Source organism: Cryptotermes secundus, unplaced genomic scaffold (genome assembly GCF_002891405.2).
Source record: "Cryptotermes secundus unplaced genomic scaffold, Csec_1.0 scaffold526, whole genome shotgun sequence".
Classification (NCBI taxonomy): domain Eukaryota; kingdom Metazoa; phylum Arthropoda; class Insecta; order Blattodea; family Kalotermitidae; genus Cryptotermes; species Cryptotermes secundus.
In genome coordinates, this window is record NW_019721013.1 from 1098704 (window position 1) to 1122917 (window position 24214).

The 24214-nt window shown below is 47.1% G+C and overlaps 2 protein-coding genes across 3 annotated transcripts in view; one reads left to right on the plus strand and one right to left on the minus strand.

The window, feature by feature from the left end:
- Positions 1-24214, plus strand: part of LOC111875246 (midasin) — a 161972-nt gene that overhangs the window by 44367 nt on the left and 93391 nt on the right. The window lies entirely within an intron of this gene.
- Positions 674-24214, minus strand: part of LOC111875245 — a 38532-nt gene continuing 14991 nt past the window's right edge. Inside the window, exons 2-7 of one of the 2 annotated variants that reach the window (XM_023871312.2) lie at positions 18478-18552; positions 15665-15866; positions 8175-8775; positions 7902-8099; positions 7294-7560; positions 674-3965 (exon numbers count right to left, since the gene is read on the minus strand). In XM_023871312.2, coding sequence (XP_023727080.1) covers positions 3750-3965; positions 7294-7560; positions 7902-8099; positions 8175-8775; positions 15665-15852 — 1470 coding nt within the window. In that variant the 5' untranslated portion in view covers positions 15853-15866; positions 18478-18552 and the 3' untranslated portion in view covers positions 674-3749. The remainder of the gene's footprint in view (positions 3966-7293; positions 7561-7901; positions 8100-8174; positions 8776-15664; positions 15867-18477; positions 18553-24214) is intronic. The other variant, XM_023871313.2, reaches the window with a different exon arrangement.

A 24214-nucleotide genomic window follows, 5' to 3' on the forward strand; every position in this document is an offset into this window, starting at 1 on the left:
AAGAGAGAAGAAGGTTTCGGGGCGGAGGGGTAGTGATGGACACTACATTTGTAGGGGGGGGGCGAACATTTTCCTGCTCTGCCTGGGAGTTCGTCTAAAGATATAAATGTTAAGTCTGTACCTCACAGGAAACACATTACGTCTCCGCTACAGAGCCCAACCGGTTAGTGCTGTTTAGGGAAACAGTCGCTGTTTACTGTGAGAACCATACGGAACACACAAATAATATAGAGCTTCAGTCCGTACCTCACAGGAAACACACTACGTCTCCGCTACAAAGCCCAACCGGTTAATGCTGTTTAGGGAAACAGTCGCTGTTTACTGTGAGAACCATACGGAACACACAAATAATATAGAGCTTCAGTCCGTACCTCACAGGAAACACACTACGTCTCCGCTACAAAGCCCAACCGGTTAGTGCTGTTTGGGGAAACAGTCGCTGTTTGTTGTGAGAACCATGCGGAACACACAAATAATATAGAGATTCAGTCCGTACCTCACAGGAAACACATTACGTCTCCGCTACAAAGCCCAACCGGTTAATGCTGTTTAGGGAAACAGTCGCTGTTTATTGTGAGAACCATACGGAACACACAAATAATATAGAGATTCACTCCGTACCTCACAGGAAACACATTACGTCTCCGCTGCAGAGTCCAACCGGTTAATGCTGTTTGGGGAAACAGTCGCTGTTTACTGTGAGAACCGTACGGAACACAAACACACTATGTGGGCAGAATGCAGAGTTGCTCTTTCTAATATTGAACTGTGAGGTATTTATTATTACCAGTATGCTTTTTAATGGTTAATGGCAGCCAGGAAACTCAGTAATTCGGGATTCAAGACTGTAAATACCAGCAGTGATGAACATTACGGAACTTTGCAGTGTAACCACTGTCAATGTGGAAGTTAATCACATATCGTGCTTATATGGAGCCGGAGAACTGTACGGGCCAGTGGTTGGGGTTTGTTTGAGCATGTTACACATTTCCTAAGGATGATAATAAGTATTTTAAGTACATTGTACACACTTGTTAACTCGCGAAAATTACGCGTGTGGTGCAGTTTAAAACCTCATAATCTGCCAAGAACATTACGGTGTGGAAGTTTGCAAGTGTTTACACGGTACAGACATTATACAAATGACAAACACAAAACATCAGAACATTCATACAACACAACGCTTGAGTACATTTAACAGTTCGTTACAGTCATTAGTCTTTTGAAGAAACTTCTCTCTACTGGAAGCCTAAGAAGAAAAATGTTGTACCAGCAGCACTACATTACTTCAGAGGAAAGTTATGGTCCAAACGGTGAGCATGTAATTGTGCCCGAAACTGACGTCATCTTGAACGAACAGGGCTTTCCTTCAGTACCCTCAAAGTGTACAACTGAAGTGTCATGCGGATGTCTTCCTGAAATATTTACAGCAAACCGACTTTCATGTGGGCTCGCATGGGACGTGGTTCTCGGGGAAAATGATTATGGTCTCGTGTGGACGCAGTTAGTCATAATGTACGGCGGTATAACGGACAAATAGGGATGGAAAAGGAACAAAGGGGAAGGAAGGGAAGGAGATAAAGTGATAGGAAGAAGGAAAAGAGAGGGTGAGGGGTGGATGTGTGGAAGGAATGACTTTCCCCGAGATACAGTAGACCTTCGCTAATCCGGAGTGGTTGAGGGGGGAGTCATGTGGATTAAGCGATAGTCCGAATTAGTGAAGCAAAATGTAGCCATGAAAGAAAAAAAAAGCTTACAACACAAGTGAATAACAAATTTAACGATATAAATAGTGTTAATGAAAACACATAAAAAATCCATGTAGAGCCTTTGTTTACAAACTATAAAAATACAATACATTTATTCATCGATAGAAGACTTAGAAGTTGTACTTGTTTTTGGAAGTGACAATGTAGTTTTGAAGAAACTGTCAAGTTTTGTGTGAACAGACAAGTGACTCATCTGCCTTCCTAAATGCAAGCACGTGTCTTTTAAAAAGAATATTCTCAACTATGAACAGCATTTCTCATTTTCCATATTTCGATCCGGATTATCCGACATCCGTATTAGCGAGGGTTTACTGTACTGGATCTGCGCATGCGCTAAATAGCTGGGATATTATGCGGCGCTATTGCTGTCTCACGTTTGTGTTGGGATTCAAAACACCGATGTTAATGACTGCACTGTATTTACTCTTTGAAGGATAACAAATTAAGAGAGAATCCATTGGATTCTCAGCAGTCATAACGCCAGTGAGTCAGTATACACAGCGGTACGGACCGCCGTGAGCGCCGTAGGGGCCGTGACTGCACGTGACACGTCCTTCATAACTGAATGTATGCTACTGGTACCGCTAATAGTGCAACTTACATATCGTTTGAAAGTGAGCGAGGTTAGGCCCATGTTGACATTTGCAAGTGAGCGATATTAGGCCTGTGTTGATATTTGCAAGTTAGGCCCATGTTGATATTTGCAAGTTAGGCCCATGTTGACATTTGCAAGTGAGCGATGTTAGGCCTATGTTGACATTTGCAAGTTAGGCCTATGTTGACATTTGCAAGTGAGCGATGTTAGGCCTGTGTTGATATTTGCAAGTTAGGCCCATGTTGACATTTGCAAGTTAGGCCCATGTTGACATTTGCAAGTGATCGATGTTAGGCCTATGTTGACATTTGCAAGTGAACGATGTTAGGCCTATGTTGACATTTGCAAGTTAGGCCTATGTTAGGCCTATACTGACGTTCGAAAGCGTGCGCTGTTATTCCTATGTTAATAATATTTGAAGGTATGTGATGTTAGGCCTAGGTTAACATTGAAGATGTGTGATATTGGGTGTGTGTTAACATTCGAAACTAAGTGGTGTTAGATTCATTTGAAGGGGGATGTGTTACAACTAGGTTAAACATTTTAAGGTATGTGATATTAGGCCTATGTTAGAGTTTGGAGATGCGCGATATTAGGCCAGTGTTGTCCGAAGATGTGTGATTCTGAATTTACTTTCGAGTGTACGTACATGTCACAGAGCACAGTCCTCTGGTTGCCATCTTTACCACGTGTCCCATTGTTGATATCTTCCTGTGACTGCCACGGGTAATGTTGGTGTTATCCATCGTGAAAGTCCTCATCAGCAGTAATTACTGTTGGTTGTCATAATTACCGCTGTTCTGTAGTTGTGCTGCTGTCGCCCCCAGCTTGCAAGTTCGCCATTCTGCTGCTCTGTTGCTGTTGCCAGTTGCAGGAAATCTATATGGACGTCCATACCGTTTGTATGAATTTGATGGGATGGTTTCCAGTGGCATGAGGTTCATATCAAAATTCTTCGAAATGGAGCCAGCGTTTCTAGAGTTGAAACATGCGGACGTCCGGACAGACGTGGCCGTTCCTGTGTGGGCTCTTTTCTTGGACGGGCTTCATAACACAAAGAGCACGGGGGAAGATGGCTTCCATTCTGCTGTTCCCATTGCATTTGACGGACCAGCGTGATGTATGTAGGATTTGAGGTTTTCACAGCGGTTGGTATGAAGAAGAGTTCCATCTTATGGGATATAACGCCGCGTAGTCAGTTGAAAGAACCGACGTTTCGGCATTCTTCCTCCGAAACGTCGTCTGGCTTTCAGCCGACTACACTTTGTTATATTCCAGAATTCTTCCAGTGTGATGTAGGTAGGTAATTGATTGGTGTAGGTGTGTGCGGAAGGGGGGAGTGTAACCCACGCGCTGTGTTACTGACGTGGGTCCCCCACTCGCGGTCAGTCGCTGCTGCTGGGGCACCGAGGTGAATCAAGCGGGGAGCCAACTTCGCTGCAAGCAGTTGGCGAGTAACGCATTAAGCTGCCGCCTCCGTTGAGTGGCAGCACTGGAGATGCTGTCATGTCCTCGTCGTCGTCGTCCGGAAGGATGTGAACGTGCTGGTGGGTGTTGACGGACTGACCCCAGGGGTCATTGCCAAACATATTTTCGTTTCCCTGCGACAGAGCAGGGCCACAGGCCGCATTAGAAGAAGCACCTGCAGTTAGAATGCATCATATCAAGGCACCTTTTCTTTTTCAAAATTACTTTACCGACCGAAGTAATCCGTGTTGACAATCTGGTAATCGCTCAGCTACTCAAGAAGTTGACCGAAGGTTCATTGCCGTGCTCACAGCAGCCAGCCAGATGATTTCACTGACTCGAGCACTACAGAGTGTAAACAAACGGAAGAACATTCAGTGTAGCCAACACAAATTCTGTTCCTCAATTTCCTAGTGTTTCCATTATCTTGTCCATCCCCTGTATTGTGTGTTTTTTAATGTTGTGTTTTCGTGTCACTACATGAAATATAACGTGCATAATTGTTATTGTCAGCCTTGAAATGCTTCATTTCGATAGACCGGCTTTTAAACGCTTTTGGTTGTATAGTTGCTAGGCTAAGGCTGAACGGCGGAGAAATAAAGGTTCGACTTCTGGTTGGAGCAAGAGATTCTTCTGTTCTCCGCAGGGTCCAGTCCGGTTCTGGGTTTCACCAAGCATCCTCTGTAATGGGATACCGGGAGCGATTTCCCCGCGGGTAAAGTTGGTCACTCACCTCCTACTGCTGAGGTCAAAAATGGTGGAGCCATACCTCTTTTCCCCCATACGTTTTCATGGCGTGGTGCGTAATTAATCAATGGAGAGATAACTGTCCCTGTACCTGCTGGTACAAGCCGCTGCTTCGGGGCTTCAGGTCTAGCGACTGAGTGATGTTGTTCCCTCTCGACCTTTCCCTTTTTTAAAACTCTCTTTGTTAGTAAGATTTATTGTGACGGGGTGCGAGATTCATTTGTTAGCCTGTTTGGTTTCCATCACAGCACGTGGCTGGGTTCCCACAGGGCTCAGTGCAGTAGCGCGTGCCGCACAGACAGTCTGAATGTTTAACAGGTGGGGCTACGGCTCGTGTAGGATTGTCCCTTGCTATTCCTTGGTGAGGCGCTCATTACTCGCCCCTCGCTCCCCCGATTAACCAAATTAAATCCGTTCTTTTGTCGCTCTTTCTTTTTTCTTTTTAGAATTATCACTGCGAAACTTGCGCCTTCGTAGTTCACTGTGCGTGACAGCCAGTGAGTAATGACAGATGCTGGAGAAGCAAACGCGCATTTTGTGGAAGGTACTCGTTTTCCGCAAGTTACGAGTTTTGAGACTGGTAGCCAAAAGGGGGAGCGAACGCGCCACAGTTACGAAGTTTTAACTGAAACAAAAGTTGGGATTTTCAAGCGTTTAAGGACACCCTCAAAGGGGGAGGTTCGTCTCAGTCATTCGTAATTTTGTGGAAGTAGGTGCAGCGGTGTGAACATATTGTAGCGTATAGCAGGAACTCTGTAAACAACGACCTTTCCCAGTCACTGGCTCGGTAAGAATGTTTTCGGTTGGAAACTGGTTGTTTTCTATGTGGTCCGTGCCGATAAGTTATAACCAGGACAGTCGGAGCAATGAGTTCAGTTCAGTTCTACACGGGAGGCTGTGGAGATAGTACCTGAGCGCGTGAAGTGTCTCCACTGTTAGGAGCCTTTGTCGGGGAACGGCTGGTGAAGACACAGGAGGCCGGAAAAAGGCTTAGCGGGGTGATATGGTGGTTTGTGAACTGTGGAGATTAGCGGTAGCGCTGAAATTGATTGTAGTTCCGAGTTGTGTGTGTAAGTGGTCAGTAAATCCATTCACCAATCAAACCCCGTCTATAGTCACACCCCCTCATATGAAAATATGTAACGAATTATACAAACAGGCAGAAGGACGCGTTGTGTGCTTTCCGTTAAGTATGTGTGCGTAATAAACTGATTAGAAATTAATTTACTGACGAAGTTTGCTCTGCTCGTAATTCAGAAATATTCCCGGCCTGGCCATTCCTGTATGCCAGAGATACTGCGTGAATATGGTCTCGGGTTTTATGGTTCGAAACGTGTAAAACGTTTCCCGTAAACACGACCAATTGTCTTCATTGGGCGTCTCCGTGATACAGTCGTTTCCGCGAGACATATTGTGCGCGCCGCCTCGCAACAAAAACGCGGGCCTCGTGGGAGCGATGCCACTTGTTCCATAAGGTTTTTGTTAACGAGATTCTCGTGCTTTGTCTTATTTCTGAGCGATACACACGGCGCCTTGCATTCACAGGCGCACTAGCGCCAGTTCTTCAAGTGAAGAGGGGGTAAATCCGTATAAATACGTGTAATACATCAAAATTCAGTTGCTAGTCGTACCTCACAGGAAACACACTACGTCTCCGGTACAAAGCCCAACCGGTTAATGGTGTTTAGGGAAACACGGTGTTTACTATGAGAACCACACGGAACACACGAATACACTGTGTGGGCAGAATGTAGAGATTTCTTGAAGTTAAAATAGCTGTCACATATAGTGACTGCTGTGCCTTAAACCGTTTTCTGTATATGCCACTTGTAAGTTACGTCCACTGGTTATACACCAGACTCCAACCCACCCATCAAAGAAGATAAATTTCTCAGACGACTTCATCTTGGTTAGTAATTACTGGAGCGGTTTTGCTGGAGTTAATTGGCTCGGCAAGCGCCCGGCCGGTGTATGCTGTAAAATATCTATTACGAAGAACACAGTGTCTGTGTCAGACTGGTGCAGAGGTGAAGGAAGTGTACGTTGATGTGTAGTCGCGAGAATGCAGGGCAGAATCGTAACGTAACGTAACGTAACGTTTCTAGCAGATCTGGCGTAGTTAAGATATTTCGGAACCTTTGTAACAAATCAAAATTGCTTCCTCGAAGTTAAGAGCAGGTTAAATTTGGAAATTGTTGTTGCGATTGAGTTCAGAATATTTTTGTCGTCATGTCTGATATCCGAAGGTCTAAAAGATAGGTATACGCAACTATTTCCTGTTATTTTGTATGGGTGTGAAACTTGGTCTCTCGCATTGAGGGAAGTTCGTAGACTGAGGGTGTTTGAGAGCAGGGTGCTGGGACGAATAGTTTGCTGTAGGAGGGGGAGGGAGTGGCATGAAGACTGAAAATCGTACAATAAGGAGCCTCAGATTTGCGTTAGCTTTGTCGGAAATGGTGGAGGCTAGACGCCACTTGGGAATCTTGGTATAAGATGTGATAATATTAAAATTTGTGTGAAAAAATATTGTGGGGAAATGTGGACAGCATTCAGCAGTCTCAAGGTAGGAACCTGTGGCGAGCTCTTGCGAACACGGCAATGAACCTTTGGGTACCAGAGAGTGGGAAGAAGTTTTTCGTACAGGAAACATGGGCCCAAATTTCTGTTGCCGCAGCAACCGAGGGCCCCATGCTACTCACATAGAAGTTGATTTACCAGTTGAGGTTTGTTGTTAGGGGGCAGTGGCGGCTTTAGTAAGGAGATATCGCCGAGTGACGTCGCCGGGGGTTGTGGTGGGGGCGGCAGCAGTGTAGGCGCCGCCTGTCGATACCCAGCAACGGCCGTGCCGGCAAGCAGCCACGAGCCCCACTGGGAACAGCAGCCGCAGCACAGGTCGAGAGCCGCCTGCCGCAGGCCGCGGTGCAGCACCAGGAACAGCGTCGGGTTCACGAACGCGTGTACGTAGGCCACGTGGAGCGTGATCTGCAACAGGCCGCACACGTGCACAGTGACGTCAGTCGGTGTGGCGACTGGGCCGGGAAATCGGGGCGCAGTGTTTTCCTCTGGGGCAAAGCCGGAGAGGCGTGACGCCAACTAACCTCCATCTAGTGCCTATGTTACGAATGCTTGCATCTGTTCGTGCACTCCCCATGCGTCTTCATGTGGTGGTATTTAATTAACTCTTAAGCATCCGCGTTGAGGCCCGGCTGGCCCAAAACGCAACCTTGGCCACACACTTCCCGAGGATGGGATCACCTCGCTCGAGGCGTCCAGCTCCCAAATCGCTTGTCGCTAATGCGGCTTTTGCTGTACAGTTAACGTACCTCGTACCCCAGCTGGTTTCCGAGGGCCGGGTGATGGACCAGGGTGACAAAGAAGAGCGGTCCCCAGAACAGAACGTACGCTGCTGTGATGACCAGGAACATCTTCACCCTCTGGACACCTTCGCGTTCCATTCGACGCAAGTAGTTGCGCATGCGCCGGTGTTCTTGTACGGCTCCACCTCCACAGGCTGCGTCTGGCTGCATATAGAACAGACATGAAATGGATGCAGCAGCCCTTCTCCGTAAGCTAGTGAAGAGCCAAAGGTTACTTACCCGTGGTACCGCGCCGTTGCCCCCGCCGAGCGGGGCTGTGGAGCCACCTGTCACACTGACGAGCGTGGTGACGAGTCCTGCAACCCTGACAGCCTCAACATTCGCTTTCGTGAGGTCCCTGTGCAGCTTGTGCAGGTGGAACAGGGTGAGCACAACGCAGATCACGTTGATGAGAATCCAGAGAACGTTGAGCACGTAGTGTCGGAAGGGGCCGTGCACGAGCGGGCAGCTCGGGGCGTTGTGTCCTGTCTCGGAGTTAGCCGCCAGGGCTCCGCTCAGGAAAGTTGGTCCGAGGTTGATGGTGATGCTGGCGAACCAGATCATGAACGTGCCGAACAGGACGCATTGCGGGGAGTCCATGAGCAGGGGCGCCGTCAGGTCTGTCTCGTCCTCGTCGTCTTCCGGGAACACGGGGGAGTCATTGAGCACCGTGGTCAGCATGTTGACGGTGGACACCGTCACCAGCAGCAGGAACGCCGTTTCCACTAGAGAACACTTGTTCACGGGCTGGCATCTAAAGATGCTGATCCCCAGTGGTATCAATATGGCGGCCCGCGCACAGTCCACCAGCGCTTGGTGGAACAGAAGTCCTTGTGACCACCTGAAACACGAGGCGGTTCTGGATGCATCTTGTGGACTTCTGCGTCGTGGCGGCGTGGAGTATGGTAGGTGGATTAGGAGGAGCAGGTTAGCAAAAGAACACGGCATCATACCCCAGAAGGCCAGAACGCGAAGTATGTCGTCATGAATTAGCTTGGACATGTCGTTGGATATATCTTTGGTATTTTTTCTCCTTCCGTAATATATCTTCACCTACATTATTTGTTGTTTAACTCACTAATCGTCATTCCTGGCCCTCTTCTTAACGTTAGTGCCGTTTGTGTAAATGCCATTCGAAACACGCCTTGGTATGATGCTCACTTCGATTTATCATAATTATTTTTCGCGCAGATTGGAATAATAGTAAATATGGTAGATATATATGTTTTCGCAGTTTCGAAGCGAAATATTACCTCGAAGAGAAGTTTCAGAGAAACGCGAAACACATTTTGTCTAGTACGCTTTTTCACACGTTTTGGGGGTTTCATGTTGAACAAAAGGGAATTAGCTGGCATGAATTTCTGCATTTCGTAACTCGCTTTCCAAGCCTCTTCTCGTGTAAGTATTTCTTTCTGAAACAGCACGATTCCTCCGTCCTCACGTCAAGAAATCTGATCTTTAGTTTCCAGTGAAACGCGTGGCCATGTGCACGCTCCTCTCATGTTTTAATGAAGGTTTCTGGCGGTTTTTGCAACCCTGTACCATGTGCCGAGTTAAAGGGATGCTTAGTAGAAGTGTCACTGGGGAGGGTTTACTTGGGGACGTGAGTGTTCTCGGAAGGGATTGGCTTGGAACGTTTCCAGGGCCGTCCACAAATCTGCGAACCGAAGCAACGCCTCATGCGAAATGTCACGAAACGACGCGATGTCTCCAGTGGTTTCGGTGTCGGCTCTGTGACACTTCGTCATTCATCAGCATGAAGAGACGTCTTGCGCAAGGATCGGTCGCTGGCATTTTTCGCTCTTTTTGCGAGTTCTCTCTTGACCCAGACAAAGTCAATTTCAGTCGGCGGTTCTCGGGCAGAAATTTCCCCGTGGTCACGTTACGTTCTGCGCTCCCGTATCTTAAACGTGCTAAGCACATAAGATTGTTAGTAATTTGCAGTTCAAAGCAAAACGCGAGGAAAATGTGATTAGGTCGGTTTACAGCGGCTCGTTAAATGGGAACACGCTCGTTAGATGTTCCTCCTGCGCAACTGTCTGTCCGTCCGTTGCGGCCCGTGTTTCCCAAGAAATGAAGGAGAACACTCCAGCCGTGTTGCACAGAGCTCCAAGACGGGTGTAGAAACAGTCAGTGCATTTAGGAATGGTAAAGGTAAAAGTTGTCCCTGTGCTTAAGTAATTAGCCGGTACATCATGAAGGCGTATGGGGGAGTGGATGTATAGATCCGCATTTTCTTGACCTGGGCACTAGTTGGAGGCGAGTGGTCAGCTTCACGCTCTGGCCGCTTTACCCTCGGGGAAAAGTCTCCGGTACCCATTGGATAGGTTGGGTTTGGCCCCAGAGCCGGTCTGGACGATGTGGAGAACAGAAAATTCTTGACCCTGCTGAGACTCGAACTCCGACCCCTCTGTCGTCCAGCCCATAGCCAGTCGCTATACCGACTACAGATGGTACGAACGTACTTCGTCTCAAGTAGGGGTAAAGTTTGAGGCGAAAGAAAACGTACATACGTGTACTGACGACGAAACACGAAACGTTACCAGTGGCCTTGCTGATCTGAATTGCATTTACAAACTGAGTTCCTACCTCACAGAAAACACTACATGCCCATTACAAAGATCAGCCGGTTAATGCCGTTTAAGGAAACAATTTCTGTTTACCGTGAGAATAACACGAAAGACATAAATACACTGCGCGGGCAGAATGCAGCACCAAGCGGTACTGTGCCCTATAGGCCCCAACTTTTCCGTACAGAGTCAGTATGTTTTATTTTGTACTGTTCTCGTCGTATTGGGAGTTCTCACTGTACACTGCTGCTTTATTTATATATTCTTATGCATTTGTGTCTGTCCCTGTTGGCAACAAGCACTTCTTGTATGCTGACTCCGTGTGATTCGGCCCGCTGTGTGTGTACAGGATAGTCACTGGTGCGCGGCAGTTATTTTGGAAGGAAATTGCGGCCTTCTGTGGATATTGCTGTGCAAACAGGGCGGCCACAAAGCCACTAATTTATGCGGATTACAAAATGCTTGATCCCACAAACTGCGGGTGTTTTGCGTGACATTTCGATGCCGTGCCGACAGGCCTGCTCTTGCACGGTAGAGTGAACTGCAGGATCAGGGGGGTTGAATTGCCGTTGAGGGGTGGAAACTCCGAAACAGCCAGCCATAACAGGCGGAAAGAGCGTGGGTTTCTAGAGTCGCTCTGTTAACACTTTGAATCCCGAAATTCATGCAAATAATATTTAATAAGTATGTTTGTATCTCACAGAGAACATGAACCGGTGTAGCTACGGGCTGGACTACCAGAGAATCAAGGTTTGATTTCCGGCGGGGAACCCCCCCACTCTTCAGTCATCACCCCATAGCCTAGTCGCTTCACTGACAACGCTGTCCATACTGGAAATTAATTTTGATGTTACGAAAACATCTCTATAGCAAAGCTCGGTCTGTTAATGCTGTTTAGGGAAACAGTCGCAGTTTATTGTGAGAACCATACGGAGCACACAAATAATATAGGAGATTCAGTCCGTACCTCACAGGAAACACATTACGTCTCAGCTACAAAGCCCAACCGGTTAATGCTGTTTAGGGAAACAGTCGCAGTTTATTGTGAGAACCGTACGGATTCTGCGCAGAATACAATTTCTGGTCGATGAAGCCGCTGGTACACAATAGTTACCACTGGGCTTTAAAGGGCTACGTGGCGATTCTCATGTAAGCCGATAGTTCTGTTGAAAACAACTCCAGTAATTTTGACTACTTTTCGCTCCTATAGATGAATGCCGCAAACCCGTGTTCTGCATCGAGGTTTTCTGACGTGTTCACCGGACATGAGCACGTTTAGGGCAGTTTGTTTTGTGCACGCCGTTAATTGGTACGGCTGTTGGCCAGTGGACTGTGGGCTGTGAGATAGATGCCAGAATCGCTTTCAGCATGTGCCACTCTTACAGCAAGCAGTAGGAACGTAAGAGAGATAAACCCTTGTTAAAGTTTGTTTGTTTTACTCACTTCTTTAGACCAGATCCAGGCGTTCGAAGTTTGTTTTCTAGAATGTAACTTTGTGTGAACTTCAGCTGTTTGCTTTTAGCAAGGAAAGCTGGGTTTGAGATTAGGCACTTAAATTATTACGCCGTGATAATGCCAACCGTCCTGTATTTCTTCGTAACCTAGCACATTAATCCTCTCCTTCGTTAACAAAATGTTCTAGCTCCGAGAGCAGTGGCCTTTGCGTCACGAGAGCGACTTGCATTCGTGAGGTTCCGGTTCGAATCCCGGTCAGGACTCCACTGTACCATCTGAGTTTTGTTTCAGTTTTTCTCGTGTCCTTTCAGCAAATGACGAGATTTTATCTCGATTAGGACACGACTGCTTCCTTCCAAATCCTTTCCAATTCATCATTCCTGCCATTCGATATAGTAGAGTCTTGATACTAGCAGCGTCGCAAAATAAACCCACCAAAAGGGGAGGCGGGAAAAGACAGGCGGATCGCAGGACGAGTTAAAAGCGCAGTTCACAACGCCGACAGTCTTGCAATGTCCACAGCGTTTTCACGTACTTCTGTTGCAGTTAAGAGTCATCGTGTGTACCGCCCGCGCGAAGACTTCTGCCCTTTCCTCGACCTGTAATCCAATAAACCGGAAGACGCTGGCGCCTCTCGCCGATATCTCGTTTACTTGCGAATAGAGTATATTTGTGCACGTGGGCAGGGAATATGCTATAGACGGTCTTGCCGCAGGCCTCGTTCCTGGTTCTGTCTTATGTCTGCATGTAACTTGGGATAATGTGAGCTGCGAGGGAACTGCAACGTAAACTTAGGTTGTCTGTTAGCTCATTATCCCGACGTATTCAGACCAGTCTCGTGCCTGGTAACTCCATAGTTCGTTGGTTTCCACAGAAGCTGCTATAAACAGTACTTACCAATCTTCAGGGACTTCACGCCGTGTAGTTCGGTAGAAGTCCACCGGCATTTCGGAGGAAGATATCGCCTCCATCTTCATGTTGGGAGAGTAAGCCAAGCAAGGAAGTAGGCAAAAGCAGACGATAAGCAGAGCCTGGCTTGTCGCGTGTTTCTTACTAGGTGCTTGCTTGGTTTCCTCTTCAAACGCGAAGGACCTCTACCGGACTACACGGCGTTGCAACCCAGAAGATGGCACACTTCATGGTCACAGCTGTGAGAACCGTACATCCTACAAAGAAACAGCGGAACTAACGCTTAGCTCCTTCTTCCATTCAGCTCTCGGGCCCCGTTCGGTTCATTGTCTGTAAAGATCTGATACGCGATAGGCCTCATGCAGCGGGCCGATTGTGGCTTCAGGCCATTTTTCACTTCCGATGGACTCAGATCTCTCTTCCTCCAGTAGCGTTCAGTTAAGACGACGCCTGCTACTGCCGTCGCCGTTGGCCAGGACTCAGTGGAGCGTTACCTTGCTAGCGTTTCTTCCCTCTCTGTTTGTGTGAGGAGACTGAATACATTGAACCTTCACCTTTGTGGCGCAGTGGGAGGGGAACGCTAGGGACCTGGAGAACAAGGTGACGTAATCAGATGAAGAGAGACACGTCCGAAAATACCCTCAAGTTTTTACTGCCCTCGTCTGGTTGAAAACTTCAGTTTCATTTCCGACTTTACTGCTGAATTAAACTTTGTAACTGCATTGCAAATTAAACTGTTCCGCGTGAAATGTTGCGTCATGCGACTGAGTGTGAGTTCGTTGTTCCGAGGCCTGAAGTTATCGAAATCATTTTAAAGAATTCAGTTCCTACCCTACAGAAAACACCGCTTCCCCATTGGGAAGGCTTGCCTAAATAATAGGCCTATGTAAACTTTTAGTTTCTGCGTTTACATAACTGATATTTTCCTAAATAATTATAAAATATCAGCTTGTACCTCGCAGGAAACGTATTGGCTTTCCATAGCAAGGCCCAGCTTAATTATGTGTAGGGAAACAATCGCTGTTTATTGTGACAGCCATACGGAACACATAAATGGTCTGTGGGCGAAATGTAGAGATTTGTAATGTTAAAGTGTGTGGTACATATAGTTACCATCGTGCTTTAAAGGGTTAATGCTCACAGGTGACAACTGTGGAGCGCCATTGGGAGCACGGTCATACGTCTTCTGCTGTTGTGTGTTTCTAAGGACTCTATTAATCTTTTTTAGTTTGTTTTTCAACCCTTTATCCTTGCAGAATGTGGTTTCGTATGGCCACCTGACCCTCCCAGGACTTCACTGTAAAGGTAGGAGCCGTCACAGGGTTCCCAAGGGCAGGGCTGATTCCGCTGTCGGCGAGCACATTGCGACGTTTATTGATTCTGTCAAAATGGGGAAAATGACGTGTACCTACTGAGCCACTGAGCGGCGACGCTGTAGATATGTATCCCGGAGGTGCTCGGTTCGATCCTCCTTGACTTGATCACTCTATACTTGGAGAAGAATACAAGTTATGAAGCTCCTCATTACACAGTTTTCTCCAACCTCCTACCTCGTCATCTCTCTTCGGTCCAAATATTCTCCTCAAACACCCTCAGTCTATGTTCCTCCCTTAATGTCAGAGACCAAGTTTCACACCCATACAGAAGCACAGGCAAAATTATAATTTTTATTTTCTAATTTTTATGTTTTTGGACAGCAGACAAGAAGACAAAAGGTTCTGGACTGAATGGTAGCAAGCATTATCCTAATTCAGTCTCTTAATTTCCTCCTGAATCAAAATTTTTACTTGTTACTGTCGTTCCCATACATTTGAACTGTGCCATATTTTCAGATGATCTGTTAGCTGTCTTTATGACATGATTTTGCCCTGCAACATGACGAATAGCTGATGTACTGGCCATTGTACTCTCATTTTTCTCCAATATCGACAAATGCAAAAAATGTGATCAACAGGTGATCTGTTAGTTAAAACCCACACTGATGATCTCCAGTAATTTAATCTCTATATGGACTTAACCTTGAAAGAGGGATATTAGATAAAATTTTGTATGAAGTTGATAGCAGAGATGGCCCAAGATAATTACTACAGTTTTAACGCCCTTCTTTTGAACTGGTAAAATAATCCCTATCTATCCATGCAGTTTTGTACGAGTGACTTGGCGCTCACAATGAGAGTTCTGTCTGTTGCTAACAATTTGCATACAGGGGACGCTACTATGTTCTCACTCGCGCGAAAGGAAATCCGTTCTGTCTGAAGGGTTTCGCCTGCCTGTTAGTGCGAATTGCAGGGTAACGTCCGGCGGGTTTAGTTAGAGTGTGTTCCCTCGTTGTGCTGCTAGAGGAGGCACCCGCAACTTGAAGAAGGAATCATTTCTTTAGTATCGTCCATCCCCTTCTTCGTTTTCTCGGGCCCTTTCATGCTTCTCCTCGTCCTTCGTTTCCTTGTTAGATTACGTATATATCCTTCAGATGACACAATGTCGAACATCAACGTGAGATCGACACGCACATGCGCAGTCATAAGCCCTCTCCTGTTCTGCAGGAAAAAAAATGGTTTACCTCACGCCGCTGTCAGTAACTTAAGCTTCATGGCATCAAATGATTGGGTGAGCGATGAATTGGAAAGAATTTCGAAGGGAATGGTCGTGACATATTCTAGGTGTTATCCTGGCATTTTCTTAGAGAAGTCTTGGCGAGGGTTGAACCGGGAACTTCCCAAATACAAGTAAGAAGCGTTAGGACTTTTGTTGCGCACGCGCAGGAAGGCAAAGCAAATAGGACGGGGAACTCTGTACCTTCTGAGTTGCCGCTTGGTCAGGATGAGGCCCATGAGTGCAATGTTCGCCGCTATGCCCAGCGCCCCAAGGCTGAAGATGACGGTTGCTTCCGTGGTTCCCCCGGGGTGACACTGGAACGCACGGCTCCCGTTCAGCGTTGAGTTCGCTGTGGAGCCGCTACCGAAGCGAAGATTCGCTCCGATCATAGCCACCGCCGACCCTGCACAGTGAATTATATCTTAGCTATCATTCTCTGAGCAGCTGATAGTTGTTCAGCTGGTCAAGAAACTGTATCGAGAGTTAAATCGCGTATATGGATAAGATGTGAGTTCTCACGGCGGTGACCTTGACTGGAATATGATGTCGTGTAGTTTGGTAGATAACATGCATTGTTGTTCGGCGCGGAGCTGTCTGCGGAGAATTTTAAAACCAGCTGTGGAGCGCTTAGACCTACATGCTTTCGGGGAGAATTTGGAGTGTTGCATCAGTGGATGAAGCATGTAACGAAATTTGAGATGATTGTGTAACTCTTTGCTAGAAAGAAGATTGTTTGGTGAAAGTATGGAAAGTTCCTTCATCTTTAGACGTGAAGTTTCGTAAAACACGGCGACATTGAAAGGCCATCGCAGGAAGCGGCCGTATGGTTCAGTGACACATGAAGTTAACTTTATGGCTTCTGCTTTGGTGTAGTCTTGACTCCTTGAAGCCTGAACGTCGTTACAAAGTCCAACCGGTTAGTGCTGTTTAGGGAAACTTATTGTGAGAACCATACGGAACACACAAATAGGCTGTGCGGGCAGAATGCAAAGTTCTTGGTTTTTAAATCACGTGGTACATGTAGTAGCCTGCCTCTGTGCCTGAAAAGCGTTTAAGTCCCGGTCACAATAATGTTGCTGACTACAAGACAGCGGAGGAGATTTTTTTTTAATCGTGTGTGTTCTGTTGACCTCCCGTGTGCCATATCTTGCTTTCTGAACTGAATATACGAGGATCAGGGCCACACGTGTAACAGGTGTTCCCCTGTTTTGTTATTGATTGAGATGCTCCGTGTTTTATTTACGTGGCCGTGTAGCGTGATTAGACAGCAGTCATGTAGTTGGCAGGAATGTATATTCTTCTCTTGTCATGCTGTTTAAAGCATAACCGTAGCGATGTATCGCCTGTTTCAACGTTAAGAATCTCTCCATTTTGTGCACACAGTGTGTTTCATATGGTGCTCACAATAAACAATAGTTATTTCCCTAAACAACATTAACCGGTTGGGCTTTGCAGCGGTGACATAATGTGTTTCCTGCGAGGTACGAACTGACCTGTTACAATGCAATTCGGATCAACGTCATGCTACAGAGGGTTACGCTGCGGTCTTCGTTACAGTGCTGCTTCACCTTACTTGCTTTGTAGAAACATAATTTAAAGATTGTTGTGAAATTTACTGCGTTCTACACCCCAGCAGCTGCTAATCGCTAATGAAAATGTTAAATTTGTTCGGCTCTAAAGGTTAAGAAACGACATGAGGGCGCTGGATTCACATGCTCCTTCATCCAGTTCTGGGTCGCGAATACCGTGTCCGCTTTCCTTCGCTTAGATCGTGCCAAGGAACCCGTCCTAGGCCGAGGCCCTGTGTAACGTGTCTCGTTAGCCTTCACCGTCACAGCCCCCTGTCGACTGTCTTCTGGCGCCAAGGGGCCCGCTTAATTGGCAGTGTCTGTGCGACGTTCTGATGGAACATTTTTGTGAGATGCTTAATTTCTTTCTTCATATTTTGTTGAGGTTAACGACTAGAAAATGGAAGTACGCGTGCGGAGCAAATGAGGCTCGTTGTACTACGAAATTGCTAGCAGTTGCCGCTGTGCTGGGGGCGTGATACAGTTCCTTGCATCTCCGAAGAGCGGAAAGTGTTTTAATTTGGCGCTGTCTGCAGCAATTGTATTGTGGTATGGCTGGTTGCATCGGAGCCGGGGGCTTGCCTGTCGTGCGCTGTGAACAGAGCTCCACTGCCGCTCTGTGGTCTTCTCCATAATGTAATAACGTGTCAGAAGTATTCAGGCCATTAGGCTTTCTCGGCTGAAGCTTAATAAACGTAACCCTGAAGGTGGAAAATGTAAGGTAGGCCGAAACGTTGGAAAACCGTCAGTGCTCGATGTTGCGTGGCCCCGGTAGCCAGTGTTACACCTTGTCTGACGAGTGGTTACGCTCATCCTTCATTTTCCCAGTATTCAGGATGAAAGGTTAGAACGGTGTACGGTTCGCACGTCATGTATGTCTGTCCGTCTGCTCGTAAGGACTCAAGGAATTCTGACAGGAAGTTTCATGAAGTTTTAAGCAGAAGTGGGTCTTAATGTAAAGTGTCCGGTATTGTCCTATTTTGATGAACATTGGACTGAATCGAGAAATCTTATTATAACTCGGCTGTATACTAAAATCTCCTAAGCGATTTCGAGTTGTTACATGGGGACATACATGCATACATGGCGGAGGTCGTAAGCGTATTTATTTAACTTTTCATTGCCCACGGCCTCCTTTGCGGTTAACAGGCATAAATGTTGACTTTCTTGTCATGTATCCCAAGTTTGTTACGTGGTAGAATGAGTGCGAATAATTATAGACATGAAATTGCTCTGTTCCCAGAATGCACTGCGGTTCTGAAGGCTTGCCAAGATAGTAACACAGAGAATATGAATATTAGGCTTGAAATAGAGAAGAACAAATAGTTATTAATATAAACGTAAGACGGTAGTTGAGGTAGGCTGAAACTATCTACACAGTCCAAGGCGGAAGAATATAGAACTACAGAGAGACTACTTAACACATGATTGTAAAGCCGAACAGACCTGTAGGCCTTATCCACGAAGAACAACAGATGATGAAGGCGGCGATGCCCAGGGTAGCCGAAGTTCTGTAGGTCCCTGACAAAACAAATGACCACACAATTAATTTGGACTGCCTGTGTTCTTAAGTAGCACAATTCTTATACTGCTGCTATGTATTCTTGTTTATTTGACTCTTTTTGAAGGCAGAAATGAATCTGATAACTTCAGCAAGACAGAGAATGCATGTACTCGTATATCGTAACATTGGAGGCACGTTCAGAGATTTCATCTGGAAAGTTAATGAATTGGTTCGCTCCCATGGCAACCCCAGTGTCCTCTCGTCAGCGGAGCGTGAGACAGCGAGATGCTCTCAGATACATAGTTTGGTCCTCGAGTATCGTGTCCGTTATTTCTATCCGCTTTGAACCAAAATTGAATTCTCTCAACAGATTTTAGTAAAACTGCACAATATAAAGTGTCACGAATACCAGTCCTGTAGAAGCTGAATTTATCATGCAGGCAGACAGAAATGACGAGGCTAGTAATTACTTTCCGCAGTCCTTATGAACGAACCAAAAATCCAGTCCGCGCCTCACAGGAAACACATCGCGTCTGCTGCAGAGCCCAGCCGGTTAATGCTGTTTAGGGAAACAGTCGCTGTTTATTGTGAGAACCCTACGGAACACACAAATAATATAGAGATTCAGTCCGTACCTCACAGGAAACACATTACGTCTCCACTACAAAGCCCAACCGGTTAATGCTGTTTAGGGAAACAGTCGCTGTTTATTGTGAGAACCACACGGAACACAAATAATATAGAGATTCAGTCCGTACCTCACAGGAAACACATTACGTCTCCGCTACAAAGCCCAACCGGTTAATGCCGTTTAGGAAAACAGTCGCTGTTTATTGCGAGAACCACACGGAACATACAGACACACTCTGGGCAGAATGCAGAGTTTCAGAATGTGAAATGAGATGATGCAAGCTTTTAAAGGTTTAGGACTCTTGTCAGCTGAGGCTGTATTGAGGAGTGTGATGGAGTAGTTAGTGAACAGTGGGTTGGAGAGGATGTGGATCGAAGCGGTTCTGCCTTAGTATAATGCGTTGAGGGGCTGAGGAAATCCACGGAATCGTGAGTCGGTATAGGCGGTCTCTGCACTGACATTTCAACCGAACGTCCAGAATGCCAGTACGGCTACTGCTGCTGCGGTTACTCCAGAGGGACCCAAAAAATATGTGCACTTCAACATTAATGAAATATATATTGGCAATCCAATCATCACATGTTGAATGTTGAACTGGAGCAAGTGTTCAAAGTGGCCGGCCACCACAAGCTTGTAGGCACTTGTGAGTTTGGGGGCCGGTGCGCGAGCAGCCACTGGCAGTTTCTTCCCGTAGCGTGTTCAGTGTTGCTGCTTCATGAGACCAAACAGTTCCATGTAAACGTTCCATTTAGCACGTTTTAGTGCACTGTTAGTTCCTGTCTGACTTGCCCAACGTTTTGTGGACTTGTGAACTGTTGGCAGGACTCGTCGCTGTGCAAGGCCTCCCAGGGCTTTGCTTGTGCACATCGGCCTCAAATTTGTCACGACTACGCGCAGTTGTTAATCGTGTTGCAGGTTCCGTCCCCACTTCGTACTTTGCACACTTTTCAATTCAAAATTATCTTTCGTTGCTCGAAGGAAGGACAGTCGTTATGCCGCCGTTTTCTTTGAGTGCCCTGCCCTTCAATAAGGTGGCTCTGGCATTCATATGACTAGCACAGTCTTTTGAGAGACTACTTTGTATCGTACTACACACCTTGTATTACATTTCGGTTCAACTGTGAAAATGTCTATAAATGACCTTGTTAAAATGTATATAATGTTCATGCCTTTCTATATTACCCATGTAAGATAAGGCAGAGTTGCCACTGTGCTGAATTAATTAAGCACCATGCCTTGAAGACATGTAAGGGAGTGAAAGTATAGCTCCAGTATTCCTAGCCTAGGCGCTAGGTGGAGGTGAGTGGTTAGCTTCACGCCTCGGCCGCTTTACCTCCGGGGAAAGAGCTCGCCGTTCCCATTGGATAGGAAGCCGGGTGGGCCCCAGAGCCCGTCTGGACCCTGTGGAGTGGGGAAAACTGTGAAGCCCATAGCCCATCACAGCTTCACTCACAAGATAGAGCAGAGTAACACTTTGTCTTCCCGCAAGCACGAAACACTCCAACATGAACGCGATACGTGTCCTTATGTTCCTCTTGGCAATCGATTTACCCTGTTAACGTGAACCTGATATTCTGAGGTAGGCTAATTCATTTCCAACTCATTTATATTGTGTGTCAAGCTTTCATCGGTGGCATGTAAAACAAGCAGAAAGCGGTGTACACAGTGTGGCAGGCAGATTAATCACTGTCGCTTTTGTGTTTCAATAAAGCTCTTGCGCAGTGGCCGTAATAAGACAGGTCGGCTCGTGCGGCTAATGCGATTTGAAGTGGGGGGGGGGCCCTGCCACAGGCCTGCTGTCCACCAGACCACAGGGTTGACCACCGCTGCTTCCCCTTCTTAATCATTTTCACTCTTAATTACTTATTTGGCTGTAGTTTCGGACTGATTGTGATGATGAATTGTTGTGTCGGACATGTCGTCATGGCCCGATGCTGTGGAATTGTGTTTGACTCCGGCAGTGGGAAATCCAATTTCGTGCTGTAATGAAATCAAGGGAACCGTCCGAACAGGTGGGTTTGCATTGTGTTACAAACTGATATTCACCGGAGGACTGGAACGTGAGCACCTTCTGCCTCAGCTCCCGTGACTGCTGCTAGAACTGGGCAGTTTGGCGCAGCCGTAACTTTCTAGATTCGTATTCTTGAGGCACTTGCTTCAAATCTCGGCCTGGACACCGGCTGTCCTCGCTGAATGTTCTGGTTAGTGTCCTTCAGTCCCTCGAGGCAAATGCCTGTATAATACCACGATCAGAACACAGCCGCCACTTTCCAGATCCTCTCCAGTTGATGACCAACCCCTGGCATGCGACGCTATGCAGCCCGCATACCGACTCTGCCGTAAAGTAACCCGCGCAGAAGGGCCGCGCCATAGCTCAAGCGGTTAGTAGCGGGCTTCCCACCGCGGCGGCCCGGGTTCGATTCCGGGTCTGGTCAAGTGGGATTTGTGGTCGACAAAGTGTCGCTGGGGCGGGTTTTCTTCGAGTACTTAGGTTTCCCCTGCCAATCTTCATTCCACCAATTGCTCGACAATCACCCTCACCTATCATCTGGGGCTGGTACAGTAGGCCAGTGGCCGCAGTACAAGGGACTTAGTCCCACGCCACAAGCATTAAAAAACCCGCGTGGAAATATTGCTGACTTCTAGATAGTGACGGTCGTTTCGGAGGAACCTGCTGCCTCTGTCTTCATGGCTGAGAAGTGTTTTCTGCTTGCTTACGATTTAACCTGACAGTTCGCAAGTTTCGCTCCTCATTCGGAATCTTCCTGCCCTCTTGACGCCGTTCGGGAACTCGGCACGAGCGTTCAGAGCTCATACATTATTTAAAGCTGTTCTGCCCCTGCGAGGACAGACAGTGGCGCGAGCTCCGTGCGATGCAGATTGAGCAGAAACCTTCTCTGGCAGCTCTAAATCCCGCCGTCTTCGCGTCCGGAATTGCGTAATCTGATCACGTATTTAATCAGCAGAGTATAACGTCTCTTTACACGAGTAAGAATTTTGTTCTTAAAGTTTTGTGAATGCTGTAGACTATACAGATCTCGTGATTCAGTTCTGTCTCTCAGTAGACGAGAGGAGGCTATGAAGAAGCTGTAAGAACTGGAGAACTTTCGGTTGGGCGCCCGCGCACTCGAGCCCGTCTCGTGGATTTAGAGATGTAAGTCATGGCGTTCAGTAAAGTCCTGCCTTCTTCATGTCTGCTATATTGCGGGTCCCAGACACACGCATGAAGGGCGTTGGTTCAGTGGCGTCGACGCAGTGTCTTGTTTGAATCTCGGACAGGACACTCACTGTCCTGATTGACGTCTTGTGTGATTCCTCAGTCACTCCTAACGATTTCCGGGATAATACCATAAAATAGGCCACGATCCTGGCATCGTTTCTTTTGATTTCATCGAACATGATCATTTACTTATTCGACACTAACCGCTGCAGCTGATACAGCGTCGTTAAGTACTCTGCTATGCTTTAGTCCATACGTCACAATATCTATAGGCTGTAAGGTTTTCTAACTTGTGAGTCGTTGGAATAGAGACACAGATTTGCCTTCGTTAAGTGTGAGGTGACATGCCTCGCCCAGTGCCCACATGGGGTTTTGCTGTGCCCCATTTCCCTCCGTCACTGGCGATTTCGGTTCACAGAGTTGGATGCAGTCAGACTTCACTTGCCCGTGCTTGGTCACTTCTGTTCACTTCAGTGAACATGGCTACACATGGCTGCATGTTGTCTTTATATTCCTACAAGCTGAACACTAGTTATTTGCCCGAGATGTGGTTGCTTTCTTTGTCAGTATCACAATGTACAAGGGTAGGATAAAAAGTAGTGGCAACACTGCTGTAACATGAAAGATGTGCGTCAGGTGGCACTAGCGCCGTCTGTAGGTGATAGCAGAAGTTCAGTTGAGGTAGTGCAGTGAGTGACTCTGGTTGTGTTTCATAGAGTGGCATTGTGCATCGTCTTGAAGTGCAGGAGTCCAGTTCAAGCACCCTAACAACATGTTTACGAAACAAGAACAACGCTCCTGGATAAAAATTGAAGTTGCACGAGGTCGTAGTGCACAAAACTGTTATCAGGGACTGCGAGAAGCACGTGGTGATGCTGCTTTGCCATATCGCACAGTGGCACGGTGGGTGAAATTGTTCCGTGAAGGGAGGGATGCCGTTCAGGACGACCCCATGTTGATAACCACACAATTCAGCTTCCTACTTCTTTGCTGGATGTCGATCGTCAGTGGGCTGCGTGGGAGTTAGGTGCTGAGGTAGGCGTATGTCACAAACCGTGCTCCACATTCTGCACGATATTCGTGGATACCGCAAAATTGCAGCGCGTTGGGTACCCCATACAATGTCCGAGGTGCAACAATGGCAACGTTATGCAATTGCACAGGACTTGTTGGACCGGTACCAGAGGGAAGGTGACGACTTCCTTGGAAGGATCGTCACTCGGCACGAAACTTGGGCTCGCTCATACGAACCGCACTTGAAGCGACAATCAACTGAATGGAAGCATCCTGGCTCTCCTCGTCCAAAGAAAGTGCGCCCTACACAGAGTAATGTGAAGGCGATGTTCATTGTGGCATATGACACTGATGGAGTGATACTGCACCACACTGTACTTCAACGGCAGACAGTAAACGCTGCCTACTACTGCAATTTCCTGCATAATCATCTTCATCCCGCACACAGGAGAAAGCGACGTCACTTGTTGGCAACGAACCCCATCATCCTTCATGACAATGCAAGGGCTCATACTGCTGACACTGTCAAGGATCTCCTTCGCCGCTGTCGGTGGAAAATACTGCAACATCCGCCATACTCACCCGATATGAGTCCGTGCGATTATGATCTCTGCCAAAATGAAAGAACCACTGCGAGGGACACGTTACAACGCAAGAGAGGAGATTATTCGTGCTGTAGGGCGGTCACTGCTGGACATCAACAGAAGTGGACGCGCTGATGGTGTACGACGCCTTCCAGAAATTTGGCAGAAGGTGGTACACATGGGGGGGGGCGATTATACTGAAGGAATGTGTGTTTACCTCAGGTAATAAA